General features: G+C 38.5%; 1 protein-coding gene across 1 annotated transcript in view; it reads left to right on the top strand.

Annotated features, from left to right (window-relative positions):
• The window catches only part of MAP3K5 (mitogen-activated protein kinase kinase kinase 5), a 208,795-nt gene that overhangs the window by 51,817 nt on the left and 136,904 nt on the right, over positions 1-20,074 (top strand). The window contains exon 2 of the mRNA XM_047734723.1: positions 7,908-8,047. Within this exon, the coding sequence (XP_047590679.1) occupies positions 7,908-8,047 (140 nt within the window). The remainder of the gene's footprint in view (positions 1-7,907; positions 8,048-20,074) is intronic.

The following is a 20,074-nucleotide window of genomic DNA, read 5'->3' as shown; positions in this document are numbered from 1 at the left end:
TAGTAATTTGCATACAGTAGATTCCTTGTAATTAGCCCTTATTTATTCATAATATAGAAGAATCAGTGGAGGGGCACCTGGGTCGCTCAGTCAGTTAAGCATCTGCCCTTGGCTCAGGTCATGATCTGAGGGTCCTGGGATCGAGTGCCACATCAGGCTCCCTGCCCAGTGGGGAGTCTGCTTCTCCCTCTGCTCTCCCCCTGCTCATTCTCTCTCTCTCCTCTAGTATATAAAGAATCTTAAAGAAAAAAGAAAAATCAATAAAAGGCAAGATATACTTCCCTTAAGAATCTAAGATGGGATAAGCATTTGGGGATTAGTATCTGTTCTTTAGGGGATCTCTCTTGGTTTACCAGTTCAGAATTCCCTGGGAACTGACTTAGTTCCCTACTGAGTTTCCTCCATTGCTCTGACCAAGCCCCAGGCGTCTTGCCTCTTTCCTTTTCCTATGGTGCCTTTGATATGCAGTGCTTTTGTTTTTTGTCTACGATTTGAGGTGTTCCATTCCAACTCCATGACCTGATGATGCCTCTTTCATGTTGGCTTCCATCATCCCTTCCACCAGGCTTGGCCTCCCTGGTCCTTGAGTGTCACCCTCTGTATGTCCCCAGTGCTGGCCACATTCTGCCCTATGTCAGTATCTGCCAACTCATGATTCTGTCCCACAGAGATAGCAAAAGCCACATCCAGTTAATTTTTTCTGTTAACTTTCATAACAGCAAATAACAAAACTTTTTATATAATAAGCGGTCAGGACATTTGTAGAATTAAATTGGTACTGGTGGGTCATCCTGGGGGATTAACCTGTCATGACTGAATGGCTAGTTCCGTGTGATAACTTGGGAAGTTCATGTATGTATGTATATATATATATATATATATATATACATATATATATATATATACACACATATACTTATATGTAAAACTTGGGAAGTTGACAATGGAGTTTGGGAGTGCTTTGTAGACTATAGTACAGTCCAAATCACTACTGGGCTCTTGTTGTCATCAGTGATCTAATGCCTAAGGAAAACATTGAATAGATAAAAAGTAACTGAACATTAATGTTCTGCTTCAACTCTACTTTTTACAAGCCAGCAGAAGCTCATGTGAGATATTTAACAGATACTGTATTATAAAGGAAAAATGAGATAAAAAAAAGAAAAACAGACCATGAACCACTGCCATTTAATGTCCAAAATGTAATTAGGCACAACAGTTTTATGTTATTGCCCTAAAAATTTATTATGCTTTAATAAACCCCGGTAAACCTAATTTTGTGCTCCATTTAACATTAACCCATTTGGAAGAAAGGAAAGAAACAATACCTCGGGTAAAAAATGTAAGAGATTTTTGTACCTTTCTGTATATTTTTAAATAGACTTAGTCTTCAGTTTGTTAATTATAGCTGTTTTACTCACAATATTACCATAAAAACTCAATCAGAAAATTATTAGGTTCATTTGGTCACAAAATACATAACAGAAATATATGCTTTGGTCCCCAAATCTTTTTTATACCTCCAAATTTATGTTGTGATCTTGAGAACCTCTATATCCTGTAAATATAGGGTGTGGCTCAGTGAAGAATTAAGAGTGTGGATCTCCAGCTAGATTGCTTGGGGTCAGATCCCTCAAAGGATAGAAGTGGTACCACCACTTCCTAGCTGATTTTGGACAGATTATTTATACATTCTCTGCCTCTGTGTCCTGAAATAGTAATATTACCTACCACAAAGGAGTATTATGAAGATTGAGTTAATATTTGATAAGCATACAGTTCCTGGCACATTGTAATTATTAAATACATGTTTGTGAAATAAAGTGGATAAACGGTAACCCATATGAATGAGTTTCAAGAATTGTGGAGTATCAGGTGTTTATTTATTATAATTACATCCTTTTTTTTTGCATTTTAGTCATGATTTAATATCATTTCACAAGGAAGATAATTTTCACCTGTTTGTTTTACTATTTTTGAGAAGATAATCATCAGAGTCAGGAGGTAGCCATGATAAGATGACATTTTTGTTAAATAAGGAAGTGCTGTGTTCAATTTTTTTTTAACATTTTATTTATTTATTTGAGAGAGAGACAGTGAGAGAGAGCATGAGCGAGGAGAAGGTCAGAGGGAGAAGCAGACTCCCCATGGAGCTAGGAGCCTGATGCGGGACTCGATCCCGGGACTCCAGGATCATGACCTGAGCCGAAGGCAGTCGCTTAACCAACTGAGCCACCCAGGCGCCCAGTGCTGTGTTCAATTTAAAAATGCTGTGTTACTGGAAGCCCCAGCCAGTATATCCAGGTAAAACAAGACACACAACAACAAAAACCCCAAACCATAAAAGACATACAGATTTGAAAGGAAAAAATAAAACCATTTCTAGTTTCAAATGACATGATTATTCATGTAGAAAATTCCAGACATGTGCAAATAAAAAAAATAAGGTCTGGAACAAATAAGTGAGCTTAGCAAAGTCTCAGGACAGAAAATCAATAAAAATCAACTGTATTTTTACATACTAGCAATGAACAACTGGGATTTGAAATTTGAAAGGATACCATCTATTATAGCATCAAAAAAAGAATCATTTAGGTGTAAATCTAGCAAAATACTTGCAGAAACTGTGTATTGAAAATTATAAAATACTGAGGAAAGAATCAAAGAAGACCTAAATAAATGGAGAGATATACTATTTTCATGGATAGAAAGACTCAATACATGAAGATGTTAGTTCTCCCCAAAATGATCTGTACATTTAGTATACAATATCAGTCAAAATCCCAGGAAGATTTTTTTATAGCTATCAACTGATAGCTCTAATCACAATGATTCTAAAATTTACACAGGAAATCAAATAAAACTAAACACTTTTGAAAATAGAAGAATCGAGTTGGAAGACTTTCAGGGTTTAATTTTAATACCTACCATAAATCCACAATTATCAAAACAGTGTAGTGTTGGCAAAAGATAGGCACATAGATCAATGGAACAGAATCACCCAACAACATACCCATATAAATGTAGCCAATTGGTGTTTGATGAAGAAGCAGAAGCAATGCAACAGAGAAAGGAGAGTCTTTACAACAAATATGAACCTTGACCCACACCCCACATCATTTACAAAAATTATTTTAACATGGATCATAGACCAAAGTGTAAAATGTAAACTACAAAACTTCTAGAGAAAACTTTCTCTAGAGAGAAAACTTTCGTGACCTTGGATTAGGCAGATTTTGTTTAAGATACTGCACCTAAACCACAATCATAAAAGAAAAAAATTGATGCTTTGGACTTAAAGTTAGAAACTTCTGCTCTTCTAAAAATCTGTTAGCAGTTTGGAAAGACAGGTCACAAACCTGGGGAAAGTATTTGCAAACCCCCTTATTCGACCAAGGAAAAATATCTACATAATGTAAAGGACCCACAAACCTTGACAATAAGAAAATAGATTCAACAATTTAAGAAATGGGGCATAGACTTTGATCACTTCACCAGAGAGACAGAAAAGTACATTTTACTCCATGGATATTAAAAAATACATTTAGAAAAGAATATACATCTATCAGAACCCATCAGTCACCTGAACCTGAAGTAGAAAAAAAGTCAGTCTTTTTCTGAGTTTTTGTACCGTATTCAGTATTTTAAAATTATACAAACAAGCATTTTTAATGTTCTATATAGCATCCCAAAATGGAGCTGTTCCTGCTCAGACGTTCAGACCTGATGACTATGCCTTATTTTGCCTGTACCATTTATTTTGAATGTCTAGTTTCTCTCTTAATCTGAGTGTCTTCTCTAGTGCCTTTATTAATTTTAGCATCAAATCCCAGGAGCCCATTCTCTCGAAATCACCCATTTTCACTCTTCTTGTGACAACTTTAACTTAACTAGTATTTTCCTTTTTGTGGCTTTCATTTATTTCTTGTCAACTACTGTTTGGTTTGGTTTCTTTCAGCCCCATTTTACGCTCTCTCTTGATTTTCAAGCGCTGTGACTGACGGCGAGTGGCTGGCATCTGTGGGAAGAGGAAACAGTGGGCGCAGGAGGCAGATGGGGTGTGTAGGTGGGATGCGATGACTCATTTTCTCATGTGTTGGTTTTTGGTGTGGAAATGTTAAGGACCCCAAAAGAAAACCCTTTATAAAGCCCGTAAGTCATTTTAGCCTTGGAAAAATATCTTTTGAAGCTCTTTTGACTTGGCTGCCTCTTTCGTAACCTCACTAAATTCTCTCTTTCAGCCTCTGTTTGATCTGATCTATTTCTCTTTCACAGAATGTGAATTCTAATCTCACATTTACTAGACAAAGCCAACTGCCCCAGTTTCTTGAGAGTCCGCGTTATTTTTTTGTGCTGCTGTTTGGTTTTATATCCACTTGGGTTTTTAGTGTTGTTTTTCTTTTATTTTGGTGGGTTCCTAAATTACAAAAGTAATCAATGTTCGTAAGAGAAATTGTTAAAAATAATATAGAAGGAATAAAGAAAAAAATGCACAATCCCATTACATAGCTATTATTATGGTTTACATTTTGGTGTACAACTTTGCAGAATTTTTAAATTTCTAAATACACATATGTATATTCACATAGAATATATACACTATAATGTATTATATCTTAAATTTTTTTTACTTAATATACCTTGAGTTTACCTCCATTGCTAAATATTCTTCTACAACATAGTTTTCTTTTTAAAATTATTTTAATTCCAGGGTAGTTAACTTATAGTGTTATGTTAGTTTCAGGTGTACAATATAGTGACTCAACAATTTGGTTCTCAATGATACATAATAAACCACTATTTGGGGGTGCCTGGGTGGCTTAGAGGGTTAAACCTCTGCCTTTGGCTCAGGTTATGATCTCAGGGTCATGGGATCAAGCCCTGCATCGGGCTCTCTGCTTGGCAGGGAGCCTGCTTCCCCTTGTCTCTCTGCCTGCCTGCTTGTGGTCTCTCTTTCTCTGTCAAATAAATAAATGAAATCTAAAAAGAAAAACAAAACCAAACCACTATTTGAATCTATCTATGTACCTACGTACCTATCTGGCTACCTACGTATCTAACCATTTTCCTGTTAATGGATATTTAGGTATTTTCCATTTTTATTGTAAAAAATATATTTCATTCGACATACTTACAAGTAAACCTGACACATTTATGGGGATTTTCTCAGGGTAAATTCTCGGGAGTAGAGCTATTGGGTCAAAAAGTGTACATAGCTTTAAGGATTACTGAGGTCTCCTGGGAAGTTTAAAATTCTCCTTGGGCTGTCAGAATGTTATTTCTCTGCATCTCCACTGGGAATTCTTTAATTTTTTTGACTACTTATTAGACAAGAAAACTGGCACTTTAGAGTTTGCTTAATGTGCATTTGTTCATAGTAAGGTGTAGATTTCTTTGTGTATTTATTTATCATTTTAGTTATTCTCTTGTGAATTTGCCCGCCCATGCCCATAGCCTAATTTTCTATTGTAATGTCTTTATGGCTGCTTCTTTGCTCTAAACTGACTGATAAGAGGTAATTTATAGTGATATTAACCTTTCATCTGTCACACATTGCAAATACGTGTAACAAATTATCATCTGTTAAATTTGTGGTGAGGTATGTTAACATTTTCATCGTACTTGTGATTTGGAATTGTTTTGCCATCATATTTTCTAGATACTCTGATTACAAAGGGAGCTCTTGGTTTTCATAATGATTTTGCATCTCAACACCTTATTAAATTATGTTATTGCTTATAATAGTTATTTAGTTGATTCTACTGGGTTTTCATGGTTGACAACCAAAACATCTGCAAGTAATGATTTGTGTGTTTTATTTTATAGTATTACATCTCCTTATTTTGTGACATTAGCTGGAATTTTCAGAAAGCCAACTAGTAGTAGGATTAATTGACTGCCTTGTCTTTTTCCTGATTTTTATAGAATACTTATAAACACAAAGTTGGTAGTTGCTGTGCATATATAATTTTTTTAAGAGAGGGAGACTGAGAGCAGGGTGTGTAGGGGCAGAGGGAGAGAGAGAGAAAATCCCAAGCAGGCTCCACACCCAGCTTAGAGCCTGGTGTAGACCTGGATCTCACAACCCTGAGATCATGACCTGAACCCGGAATCAGGAGTCAGATGCTCAACTCAGTGAGCTACCCAGGTGCCCCAGAATATATATATTATTTTTCATGTGAAAAGAGTGCTCTTCTATTTTTGTTTTGCCATTATTTTTTTTTAAATCTTCCTTTCTAATTTGAAGCCAGTTGGTTTTTTTTTTAAGATTTTATTTATTTATTTGACAGACAGAGATCCCAAGTAGGCAGAGAGGCAGGCAGAGAGAGAGGAGGAAGTAGGCGCCCTGCCGAGCAGAGAGCCCGATGTGGGGCTCGATCCCAGGAACCTGGGATCATGACCTGAGCTGAAGGCAGAGGCTTTAACCCACTGAGCCACCCAGGCGCCCTGCAGTTATTTTTAATAAGAAATGCGTTTTGAATCTTAATTAAAGCACTTGGGGCATCTGTGGAGATGCAGATGAATTTTTTTTTCCCCATTGAGATATCTCAGCATTCCCAAAATACATTTTAAACCCAGGATCTAGTTTTCTTATAGTATAATGTTGGTGCATTTTTTTTTCATTTTTCTTTCATATTTTTGTCCATGTATAAAGTGAGTTTGAGACTAACCTATATTTCATTCTTTTGACATTAGTATCAGGTATTGCTATCAGGTTTATACTACCTTGGTATAGTCATCTCTGAGCTTTGGTGGAATTTTTATCTGTGTTTATATTTTCCTTCTCAGTCATAATTTTCTATACCTTTGCTTTCTTTCTTTCTTGAGTACACTTGCTAGGGGCTTGCTATATAGTAATAATAATAATTAATTAGTTATAAAGTAACAGCTCTGGGGATGCCTGGGTGGCTCAGTCGGTTAAGCCACTGTCTTCAGCTCAGGTCATGATCCCAGGGTCCTGGGATGGAGTCCCACATCGAACTCCTTGCTTAGCAGGAGCCTGCTTCTCCCTCTGCCTCTGCCTGCCATTCTGCCTGCTTGTGTGCTCGCTCACTCTCTCTCTCTCTCTCTCTCTCTGACAAATAAATAAATAAAATCTTAAAATAAAATACACCTCTGGAATAACTTATAATCTTACCTATTTCCTTTTTAAAAAAATATTTATTTATTTAATTGGGGGAGGAAGGGCAGAGGCAGAGGGAGAGAATCTTCAGGAGACCCCACACGGAGTGTGGGACTGGTCGTGAGGCTCTGTCACTTGGCCCTGAGATCATGACCTGAGCTGAAACCAAGAATCGGCCATTTAACTGACTGAGCCATCCAGACGCTCCCCTGCTTGCTTTCTTAAATCTCATTTTACATTTACTGCTTATTGCAATAAATGGATCTGCTTCTGGAAATTATTTTAATGTTGAAATTCAACAGAGAGCGTTAGCCCCAGCATCCCACCATTGTAGATATTGCTCAGTTTCCAGTAATTACAGGATCACCTTCGTGTTTAAAAACAAAAAACGATGGGGGAGACTGGGTGGCTCAGTGGGTTAAAGCCTCTGCCTTTGGCTCAGGTCATGATCCCGGGGTCCTGGGATTGAGCCCCACATCGGGCTCTCTGCTCAGCGGGGAGCCTGCTTCCCCCTCTCTCTCTGCCCACTTGTGATCTCTGTCACAGAAGTAAATTTAAAAAGAAAAGAAATGTTCAAAAAAAAAGATGCAGGTTTGCTGCATTTTCTAAAAACCACTTCCGTCTGGGTAGAGCTACAAATTCAAAATTCAGTGGTAAGCAAGGAGGGAAAATCCCTATCCTTTCCTCATTTCCTCTTTGAATACTCAGTCGTTGAAACCAAAATGTGCTTACTGGGCATTATTCAGGTGTCGTCTCCTGGGGGGGCTTTTTTCTCTGTTTGCAGATATCGCAGTGGTGGAGATGAGTGATGCTTTCCGACAGCCGTCCTTGTTTTACCACCTCGGAGTGAGAGAAAGCTTCAGCATGGCCAACAACATCATCCTCTACTGTGATAACAACTCAGACTCTCTGCAGTCCCTGAAGGTACCTGACCTGTTTGCTAAGTATTTACTTGGGGCACCAGGGTCCTAGTGATACCTCTCTGTCCCTGTGATAACCAAAGCAATGGAAGCAGCTTACATTTGTGAAAGCTTGTTTTTGCTAGTCCGATAGTTATACAATTCCTCATGACATTTATCTAGAATTCAATGTAGAAATTTGATGACACACAGGTAGGAGAATCTTAGTGTTGAGTTTTGAGCTGGAGTTTGAGTTGATGTTGAGGAAACTGCATTACTAGAAGTCATCCGTGCCCACTGCCTGCCCGAGAAAGACCTGGAAATTGCGTAAGCATGGTTAGGCCCTGAGCTGTATCGCCATTGGGGGTTTTTCATTGGGCATACCTGTCTTCGACTGGAAATCTGCCTCCTACCGGAAGGACTCTAAATAGACCTTCTCTCACTGATTATCACCAGAAAACTGCCATCCTCTTGACTGGGAAATGCTTTCAATAACTTAATAACTTAGGGAAAGGGGAGATAGGAACCTACTATATTTGTCTACAAATTCAGCGGACCCCATGTCATTCTCTCCAGGATAGGAACATAATGATATGAAGGCGTTTCTTCCGTCCAGAAAGATTGTCTAAAATGCTTTTGCAATACAATCATTGTGCGATTCTTTGAAAAGCATTTAACAATTCAGTGAAACTCATGCTGAACCTGATATCATCCATTTCCTTTGTGAAACTTCCAGCTAGCTTTATGTGGCTTTTTCTCATCTATATCTTCCAGTTTTCAAATCGAAGCCAACCTTGAGACATGGAGTCCTAAAACCCAGAGCCGTATTTCTAGTGACTTAGTAATTGTTATATGAAGATCTCTAACTCCACGACTGTGGAAAAAAAAAAAAAAAAAGACAAAAAAGAAAGTAACATTTTGCTTTTATCTGAGTGTCTAAAGCTTATATGGTTTTTTCTGAGAACTCTACAGTTACTTTTAGCAAATACATTTACTGCATGCCAGGCAATGATAGGCTAACCCTTTCCTGAATACTCTGAAATTCAAGTCCCAGGATATTTGCCCTCTCTGTCTGCATCTGTTTTTTTTTTTTTTTTTTTTTTAAACCTGGGGCAATTCTTTAAGCGGCCCTACTTTATTTTACCTTAGATTTACCACTTTAAGTAAAGCATCATAAAATTTTGTGTGTTGTATTTTAATTAAATATTTTGATTTGCTACTATTTACATTAACAGTGATAAAAGAATGAGATAGTTTTATTTATTCTTTTTATTGTACTATTTTATTTTCTTTACATTAAGTATTCTAAGCAAGCAGTATAGTGTTAGACATTTTTCACTCTAACCTCTTTTTATTCTTGCCCTACTGGTAGCTGGTGATTTCATTTAGGACTACTCTTTCCTGGGGAAATTTTTAAAAGCTGAATTAAAATTACATTAGAGAGAAAGAATTGAAGCTAATATTTTCAGAAATTTGTATGGGACAAATACACTGATTTATTTAATTGCTTTTTACCAGCCTTTGTTTAAAAGTGTTATTGGTGGGGCGCCTGGGTGGCTCAGTGGGTTAAGCCGCTGCCTTCGGCTCAGGTCATGATCCCAGGTCCTGGGTTCGAGCCCCACATCGGGCTTTCTGCTCGGCAGGAAGCCTGCTTCCTCCTCTCTCTCTCTGCCTGCCTCTCTGCCTACTTGTGATTTCTCTCTGTCAAATAAATAAATAAAATCTTTAAAAAAAAAAAAAAAGTGTTATTGGTGGCTCAGTGGGTTAAGCCGCTGCCTTCGGCTCAGGTCATGATCTCAGAGTCCTGGGATGGAGTCCCGCATCGGGCTCTCTGCTCAGCAGGGAGCCTGCTTCCTCCTCTCTCTCTGCCTGCCTCTCTGCCTGCTTGTGATCTCTCTGTCAAATAAATAAATAAAATCTTAAAAAAAAAAAAAGTGTTATTGGTATGTGAATACAATAGTTCTTTTAAAAGGCTAGTCCAACTAAAACACACTCATTTATCTTGTACATAATAGCTGCTAGTAACTGAGCACTTACTCTGTGCTTTCCCCACTTACATTTTCACATTTAATTCTAAAAACATCCCTGTGGGGTTATTATGTCCTATTATATCACTGTTTTGTAGAACTGCAAACTAAGGCTCAAATAAATTCAGTCATTTGCCCTAGATCATGTAACTAGTAAAGTAAAGCCTAGGTCTGCCTAACTCCCAAGCCCAACCTCCAAACCACTAAACTTTATTGCAATTTCTTCTAGTTAGAAGGATATCCAACTTTCCCTGCTTAGTGTGTTCCTTTAGAAAACCCATCAACTATGTCTGCCCCCCCGCCCCTGAGTTGTTCCATGAGACACCCATCCTTTCTTTTCTGCCCCTCTTTCCATTAACTTAAGCTTTTGCCATTGTTGTTGTTGTTTTTAGTTTGTTCCTAGCCCTAATAAGTGTCTGGTTGCAGAGGACAAAGCCCTCTGGGATAGAAAATATTTTTTTCGATCTAATAATTTCCCGAGCCCTAGAAATTTTTCTGGTCCTCTGCTGTTGAGGAAAGTCTGTGTGTGTGTGTGTGTGTGTGTTTGTGTGTGTGTGTGTGTGTGTGTGTGTGTGTGTGTTTAATTTTACTAATTTCTGTTACAGTTCATTATAGGTGTAATCTCTGCCTTCTACCAATAGAAAAGAAAATTGCTATGAAATAAGGCAGAACAAGAGTTATTATACATAAGCTGTTCTGGATAGATCAGCCTAATAAAATAAAAACGAAGCTTGTCCCTGTTTTTGCAGAGCACATACAGAATGAGAATGCTATTCTTGTCACATAGCTAGCTTCCCTAACGTTGATTCTTTGGACATCTAGAAAGTACAGCTACACCAGTTTAATTTTCATTTGCTGTTCTTTGTTGAAGACAGCAGTTTCTCTTTGGCAGTAAATTCTCTGGATGAAATCATAGGAAAAAACCTTTAAGGTTCAGCTCCTAAAAAATAATTGATTGGAATCCATAAAAGTACCTGAAAGCTACATCTGAGTTTTCATATGAAAGGATATTGAGAATTTAATCAAATCACGTACTTGCAGTAAGCTTTATATCCATTGGAAATCACAAGTACTCTTCTAGGAGAATGAAATAGTTAATTTTTTTTTTCAAAAAAAAAAAAAAAAAAGATCATTGCACGTTGAGAAAGAGAAGTTGATATTTTTCCCCTTAGCATTTTAACAACACAATTTTCACAGTTTTCTTTAAATACCGTGACAACTTCTTAGGTGTCTGCCAGTGAGACTCTATACTAAGACTTATATTTGCTTGAAAATAAGAAATGGTCGAAATGGTATTTTTCGGATTACCTTCATGCATTACAGAAATGATCCGACCCCCACCTGGGGTCTCTCAGTAAATGGGAGCATTAGGTCTGGACACTACTGACCAATGAACTGTGGGGTGGCAATGAACGGCCACTGTGTAGAGTGTGGGAATTATTTTAATGAGCCATTTCTTCTAGCATCAGAAATTCCTGTTTAATTACAGCTCTCAGCTCCACTCCTTGAGATTCTTCCCCCTTTTCCCTTCTTCAGCTCCCTCTCTTCCTTGTAGGCCACTCCCCACTCACTTCAGACAACGCTGCTTAGAAAAACAAAGCAAAACAAAACAAGGAAATACCACTGCACACCATCAGATAGTCAACAGTTAAAAGCCCTTATGATGCCCAGGCTGAGGCTGTGGAGAGTGGAAAGCAGGCCCAGCTGATGGGAGGGGATGCTGGCACTACTTCCAAAGAGCAGTTTGGCAACACCTACTATTATCAGATGAACGTGGCACCAAGACTCAGCAACTCTTGCCTCTCGATTTGCACCGCAGAACGAGTCTGTGGCAAGCAGAAGGAGATCTAATCGACAATATTATATTGACATTGTAATAACCCCTCCCCCAAAGGAATTGGTAAATACCTATCAAGGAGAGAATGAACAAACACCTTCTGGTGTCGTCAGTTAGTGGACTATTACAGAGCACTTAACATGAGTTAACTAGAGCTTTCGTGTCACTATCCATACAGCTCAAGAACAGTGTTGGGAGCAAAAACAAATTACAGAAGCGTGTGTGTGGTTTGATGCCATCCGTACCAAATCGAATCAATGCAAGACAGTGTTTTATACCTACTTGGGTTACAAAGGACTGACGTTTGCGTGGGAATCACAAACAACAAATTCAGAATAGTTATCTCTTTTGGGGGTAGGAGTAGAACAGAACCATGGGGAAAGACAAGCATCTTCAAGCTTACCTATAATATTAGATTTCTAAGTCAAGGTGGTATATACATGGGTGTGTCCTAATTTCTGTACTTTTTATATAGTTGAAATATTTCACAATTAAGGAAGAAGTCTGTGATACTTTGTTATTGTATCTACCAGGATAGTTATTTTGGACATTTGAATCCCCAAATCGCTTGTAGTTTCTTTTTCCTAATGTTCTAACTGTGATTAAAAAGGCTCAGATGCGTTTGGGTCTTTCTGTACCAAGATGGGCTTTATTCCCATTTTATCTACTACAGAGTAAAAATATCTTAGAGATTGATATGCATGTCAGTTAGTGGGGACAGAGCTTGTGTTGAAAAGTAATGATTATGTGAGAGTATTCCCTTTTCAAGAAATTTAGTTGGATTTTTCTCTTTACTCATTGCTGGAAAAGTTGTTTTACAGACGGGATTCTCCTTAGTAGATTGTTCTCTGCAGCAATCTATCTATGTGCTTAATCCTTCACAATCCCACTGAGGAGATCCACACATATGTGATAGCGGAACTGCTTCCCCTGCCTCAGTGCATCTAGTATTTTCTAGATTGGGATCTGACTAGCATGAAATCATGGGTGCACAAACCAGAATTTGTATACCATCACTAAAATAGCCCTTTAAGAATCATCCATTTTTAACCGTATGGCAAGTCCTCAAAAAATTAAAAATAGAATTACCACATGATCCAGCATTTTCACCTATGGACATACACCTGAAAGAGTTGAAAGCAGGCTCTCAAAGAGATGTCTGTGCACCCGTGTCCCTAGCAGCGTTAATTCACAGTAGCCAGAAGGTAGAAGTGACCTAAATGTCCATCAGTAAATGAATGGATAAAACAAAATGGTATATGCACACAATAAAGTATTATTTAGTCTTAAAAAGGAAGGAAATTCTGACACATGCTACAACAGGGGTGAAACTTGAGAACTGTCACAGTTGCTTGTTCAGACAGTTCTGTGGTACTTATGCTCCTTTCTCTGCAGGTACCGGGGGATCCAATCTCTTTTAGAACTTACTGTGAGAAATTGCATATTAAGTCTGTTTTTCTGATACTTATTCATTTCCACTTAAAGCAAATTGTGATAGTTTTGAAAAGAGTCATGATGTTCTTATTGTCCATTTCAGTGATTATGCCAGTTTCCAATAAATTGGTGAAGACGTGGGGTCATTTTTGGTACAAATACCTCAAACCTAAATTGAATTACTTGTGTCTGGTGAATCCACTTAGATTCCATAATGTTCTCAAACCCATCAGTTTTTCCCTTCTCACACCCCAATTCCTCTTCTTAAAGTTTTACCTCCCCTATCAAAGTTAATTATTAAGAGGAATTTAGTTTTTGTTTGAATTGTGTATGAAATCAACATTTGTATTTTTCCAATTAGTTTAACAGTGAATTTTATTGGATTCTTTTGAACACTTTTTAATAGCACCTAACTTGGCCAGTAGTATAAATTACACACTCAGTAAATGTTAGGGAAAGAGTCATTTGAAAATATGATCCTATAAAGTAGCTTAACAATTTAATAGTGAACTGGAAGCAATGAACCTGTGCCCTTTTACTAGGAAATGCTGCCTCTGGACATACCCGCAAGCATCTTGCTTACTTGATAACCGACCCTGATTGGTAAATCATGGCACTCTGTCCTGTCTCTGGTGCGACATAACCCTCCCTCACACACACTTCGTATTATTTCATGGCGAGATTTTTCTTTCTGTTGAGAGAGGAGACCGTCTTGTTTCTTTATTTTACTTCTAGGAATGATCTACCTTTTCTCTGAGCTATAGTCATTCCACATCAAATTAGAGGGAGGGAGGAGTAATTTGGGGAAGGAGCGGATGAGCAGTATACGTGAGCACTGCTTTCTCAAGACTTGAACTGACAAACTAGACGCATGGTTTATTTAGCGCAAGTTGATTTCCCAGTTGTAGAATCCATCCCTGAGGTTTGGGAAAGGGCTGGAGACTGGAGAATCCAGTTTTCTTTCATGTCAGTTGGCAGTATCACCACTACTGAGGAATTTTCTGTATACTGGATAGAGTATACCTTTGCTTTCCTTTCTAGTACCTCCTTTATCCTCCCCACCCCCGCCCACCATTTCTAGTGTCTAATTACCATTTTGTCAAAGAGAGAAAGAAGTCGGTGCTGCAGTGTGAACGGAAGATGTCATCATATCACTGGCTTGGCCCCAGATATTTTTCATTGGTGGAGACTTTCATTATAGGCCCATGCGTTTGAATACCTTAAAGAGCAAGAAGGAATGCTTCTGCATGCAAAAGATAGACGTCTGAAAGCCTCCTGACTCCCACCCAAAGGGGGCAAGGCTTGTCTGAATTCTATTCCCTTTTGCTCAGTATAAATAAACGATCCTTCTAGGCAGGTTGATCTCTGTGGCACTCTCACCCATCATCCGATTCTCCAAACTCATCATCTGATTTAGGTCTTTTAGAATACATCCTTGACATTTTTACTGAAATTTATGTGAAAAATGTGATTTCGTGTACAGAAATTTGTGATACCTCTAGCTATACAACAATAGGGTTTTTTGTGGTTTTTTTGAGAAGAAATACCTGCATGTGAATAATTTGGTCCAATTAGGTGTTGCTGAAAGAAACAGCTGGTGTCAAAGAAGAGGAAGTTAATTCTAATAGCAACACATTATAAGGAGAAGTTTGTGTTAAAAAAAGCTGTTTCCAATTCTCTAGGTGTAAAATGTTACTCCTCAGCATCCCTGCCCCATTTAAAGACCCATATCTACTTACACCAAGACATATTTATTTAAATATAAAATAAAATTCAGAGGGAAGGAGAAGATAGTCTAGAATTTCTTTTAGGATTGCTTTCCAGCTTTGGTATAATTTAACTTGACTTTTGGTACAGGTTGTTTTAATTGACAGTCACTTATATCAAGAGAAGGTTGTGTTCTCACTACGGATCACAGAACAATACAGGTATACAGTGTCTCTAGATCTGGTAAAATAGGAACCAAATTTGGGGTTGTTTGCCATGATAATAGTAATACTCATACTGTGTATGTCCTTAAAATGCTTAAAGTACTTTCATAAGCTTATTTCAATTGTTCTTTAAAAGCAATCCAAGGAGATAAGACATGTTAGGTACTTGCTACATACATTAGGCAGATAAAAGATTCTTTCTTTCCAGATAAGAAATAAACCCAGAGAAACATAGTGACTTAGAGACACACACAGTGTCAGATCAGGGGGAGCCTGAGATTGTCTGACTTGTCATGTGTATTCTAAGTCTGCACACAGATTTTGTATGTCCTGTAAAAATGGGATTTTCTGGATTCTTTTTAGATTATCGAGGTTGGGGTTTTTTTTTTTAAAGATTTTATTTACTTATTTGACAGAGAGAGATCACAAGTAGGCAGAGAGCCAGACAGAGAGAGAGGAAGAAGCAGGCTCCCTGCCAAGCAAAGAGCCCGATGTGGAACTTGATCCCAGGACCCTGAGATCATGACCCGAGCCAAAGGCAGAGGCTTAACCCACTGAGCCACCCAGGCGCCCCTTTTTTTTCTTTTTCAACTTGAGCTTTTATACAGAAAAGCTTTTATACAAAAAGCTAACAAGCATAATGTGTAAGCACAAGTCTAATGTGTTTCCTAACCTTAGAAATGGGCCAATTCTGTGATACCTGTGTTGGATTGTTCTTCCTAACCTGGCTCAGCTTTATTTTAGCAGCATGCTTGAGGGGAAGGACGAGACCCACCTCCTCAGTGAGGACCAAGGTGTTCACAACAGCCCATCTAATATTTCCTAGTCTTGTTTTGAAGTTTTGAAATTAGTTAAGAGGATGGAGCTGGGGAGCATAAGAAATATTCCTCTTTTACTCAACTTTGGTGGAAAACTTGCTCAGTTCCTCTTGGACAGGAAGAGGGATCTGAAGGGAGGACCCAGAAGGTCACCAGCTGGGGACCATGTTCTCTCCTGGCCAGGAACTCCCAGCCTGTTCCTTTTCTTTCAGGAAACTAAGATCCTGCTTGCTAGTTCTGCTTCTCCCACCCTGAGTCAATTTAACTTGGCAACCCCACACCAGCTGTTCCCATTTCCTTCCCCTGGCTGTAATTACCTAAATTCTAGGCACAAACACTTTCCAATTTTGGAGATACTCCATTTATTTCTCCTTAAAATGACCTCTTCAAAGTTACATTGTCCCAAATAGCTATCAAAAGTTGTCTTTGTCTTCCCTCGCAAAGAGACCTTTTATTAGATTGTCTCTTTTGTCTTCCTTCCTTCTTTGGTTATCAAAGGGTACTGGAGAAAGGGGTAAAAATTTTGGGGGGGGGGTTGTTTCTGGTACAGGCAGGAGTTGCACTGATTAGAAGGCCCCTAAAGACTTCAGACAAGTCTGAAGTTGTAGTGAGGCAATGCACCCTCAAAACATTTCACTGGGAGTGTTTATTTTACTGTCCTATTTCAAGGCACTTTAGACGAGAGGCTTCCATGCTGTGATGTGTAATACAGCAATTGTGTCTTAAATTGATTCCCCTTCCTCCTTTTTTTCTCCTTTGATGGGTTTAGTACACATTAAACGTTCACTAGTCTGCCTGAGTAGGGAGATACCTTGCAAGGTCTTGTTTGCTATTTATTTGTACCAAGTTAAAATGCACAAGTTGTCCTTTTTTCTGCCGAGTGGATGCATCATGTAAGGTTACATCATAAACTGTGAATAAACTCTGTCTCCTTCAAGAGAATAACATATTCATTTAGCTTCTACAAAACATAAGCATTAGTTAATAAGAATTCAGTAGATCCTAGGATTTTTTGTTTGTTTGTTTCACAGTGAATTTTTATTGGATTCTTTTCAGTACTTCTAAATAGCAGCTAACTTAGTAGTATAAATTACACAATCAGTAAATGTTAGGGAAACAATCATTTGAAAATATGACCCTATAAAGTAGTTTAGCAATTTAGTAGTGAACTGGAAAGAATGAATCTGTGCCCTTTTAATAGAAGTGCTGCCTCTGGACATTCCCGCAAGCATCTTGCTTACTTGATAACCGACCACTGATTTGTAAATCATGCCACTGTGTCCTGTCCTGTCTCTGGTGCGGCATAGCCCTCACAGACACTTCATATTATTTCTTAGGGAGATTTTTTATGGGAATGATTTTAATATAGTTTCCTAATTTGTTATATTGCAAAATGAAATGAAAGCAAAGAAGACTTTTAAGAGGCTTGTTTTTCCAATGAGCCATTCTTCAGGAAGATGTAGCATATTGGTTCTAAGCCAACAGCAGCTTATTTTCTGTGGGGGCAAGCAGAGGGAGCCTTCAGCCTGCTCAGTGTTCCCCCACTGCTCCTTTCATTACAACTTCCATTTCTGGGCTCAGTGCACCAAAAGAGAGATGCTGGTAGGGGAGCTCCTGTGCTGGGCATGAGGATATCTCTCCTTCCTTTGGCACAAGGACAGTGCTCATTGTGATAGGCCTTTAGCCAAAAGCAAATGCTAGAACACAGAGTTGGAAGAGACAGGCAATCGCTCAACCCAGCTCTTAGTGTGTTCCGTTAGAGGGAGGGGAAATGACAGATGGCTAGTCAGGAGCAGAGCCAGGACTTACACATTTCTACTGTGATTCCAGAGCCCAGTATTTTATACTTTCATTGACTTATTAATTTCTTCATGCTTTTATTGAGTACCTACTGTATGCCATTCGATTTACTAGGCAACCATTGGGGTATGAAGATGAACAAAACATCCAAGTTGCTCATGACCTAGGATGGGAGAATCATACGATGACACATTTGCAACTGGTACATGTGTTGTTGTCATAGAGGTCTGTAGTAGGGTAGTAGGGGGTAGTAGGGGTAGAAATAAGGACATCATCTATTTCTGTTGGAAAAATTGGCATCATTGAAGGCACCTTCACAAAGAACAGACTTCTTATGCAGTCAGTGCATGAGGATATTGTGTGGTAGAGGAAGAAGAGAAGGGCATTCCCTTGTTACTTGCAGGGAGGAGAGGAGCATGTGACTGTCACAAGAGAGCAGCATCCCAAAGACTGTGGTTTGCTTCTCTGAAGAGATGCTCCGTAAATCAAGTCTTGAAAATTCTGCATACTGTGTTTCTGATTTTGTGATTATCCAGCATTTTTTTTTTTTGTGAACAGTTGTGTGTGCGTGTGTGTGGGTATGTGTATGTGTGTGAGAGAGAGAGTGTGTGTGCGCAGGGGGAGGGAATGGAGAAAGAGAGATGGACTATCTATGAAACACCTGTGGGAAAATCCACTTTGAATTTTCCTCCACAATGTCACTCATCCATCTCTTGATTTCTGTCCCCCAGGCACTACTGTCATCCAAGCCCTTAATTTGATGTCCCTGAACTTTTGCAATGTCACCTAAATGTTCTTTTCCCTCCAATACTAAATACCACCAGTGAATTAGTATTTTTTAGACTTTAACAAGGTTTACATTTTACGTATTTTTCTTTCTTGGGTAACACACTCACCTGATACAAAAGTTTAAAAGTGGAAAGGATATATAGTGAAAAGTCATTCTCTCATCTTTGTTCTGCACCCAGCCAGCTCCCCCTCCACTGGCAACCACTATGACTAGATTCTTGTCTATTCCTCTAGATAGATTTTATGAATGTACAAATTAGAATTTTCTTTTTCTCTTTGAGACATAAATTGGAGCATATGTTTGAAAACCATTCTGTACTTTGCTTTTTTTCACTTAGCAGTATATCTTGAAAATCTTTCCATATTGCTGCATGAAGAACTTCCTTGTTCTTGGTTCAGCTGCGTTGTAGTCCATTGAATGGACATACCATAGTTTATTCAACCAGTTTCTAGCTGATAGACATTGATGATGTTCCCAGACTTTGCTTTTACAGTGTCCCTGTGCTGATTCTTCTTTATGTATATTGCTCACCTTAAAAATACATTTTGGCTGCCAGTTGCTCACAAAACAAAGTACTTTATTTTGGCATTTAGGGCCTTCTCCAGTAAGGCCCCAAATAACTTTCTGATATTATTGGTACATGCCAAAATGAACTTTCTTCTTAGTCTAATGATTCAATTCAAGATCTTTTTCATAGGCCTCTTTTATTTTCTCCTTTTTACTTCCCCAAATGAACTATCTTCTCTAGTCCCTGGTAATTATGTTATTCTCCAAAGGGACCTTTGGTGTTCCTGGTCCTCTAACTTGTATCTCCACCTTCCTGCTTTGTCTTTGGAAGTTGTCCGTCCTCCTTGGCTCATCTTGAGTTCCACCTTCTCTGCTGATCTTCCCAGACTTCCTTACTGCTTAGTAAAATCCTCCTTCTCTCAGAAACTCAAGGCCTTACTGGAGTCTTACTCTTTTGATTTAGCATATGTGTACATACATGCATGTAGACCCAGGCATGTAATGTTTCTTTTTTTTTTTTAAGATTTTATTTATTTATTTGACAGAGAGAGATCACAAGTAGACGGAGAGGCAGGCAGAGAGAGAGAGAGAGGGAAGCAGGCTTCCCACTGAGCAGAGAGTCCGATGCGGGACTCGATCCCAGGACCCGAGATCATGACCTGAGCCAAAGGCAGCAGCTTAACCCACTGAGCCACCCAGGCGCCCCTGTAATGTTTCTTTTTAAATGTGTACTTGTCTTTTTTTTTCTTTTCCATTTGTGAAGTATTAAAGGGCCTCTTGTACTGTTTTATATATATCATTATGACTTTCAAAATTACCCAGCACCATTCCTTCTTCTACAGCTTTTTATTTACTCATCTGTTACCCTTAAACATTCAAAACTCCTACGTACTGCCCTAAGCCAAAGA

The sequence above is a fragment of the Lutra lutra genome, chromosome 6, assembly GCF_902655055.1.
Source record: "Lutra lutra chromosome 6, mLutLut1.2, whole genome shotgun sequence".
NCBI classification, from domain to species: domain Eukaryota; kingdom Metazoa; phylum Chordata; class Mammalia; order Carnivora; family Mustelidae; genus Lutra; species Lutra lutra.
This window is presented reverse-complemented; position numbering and strand designations above follow the sequence as displayed.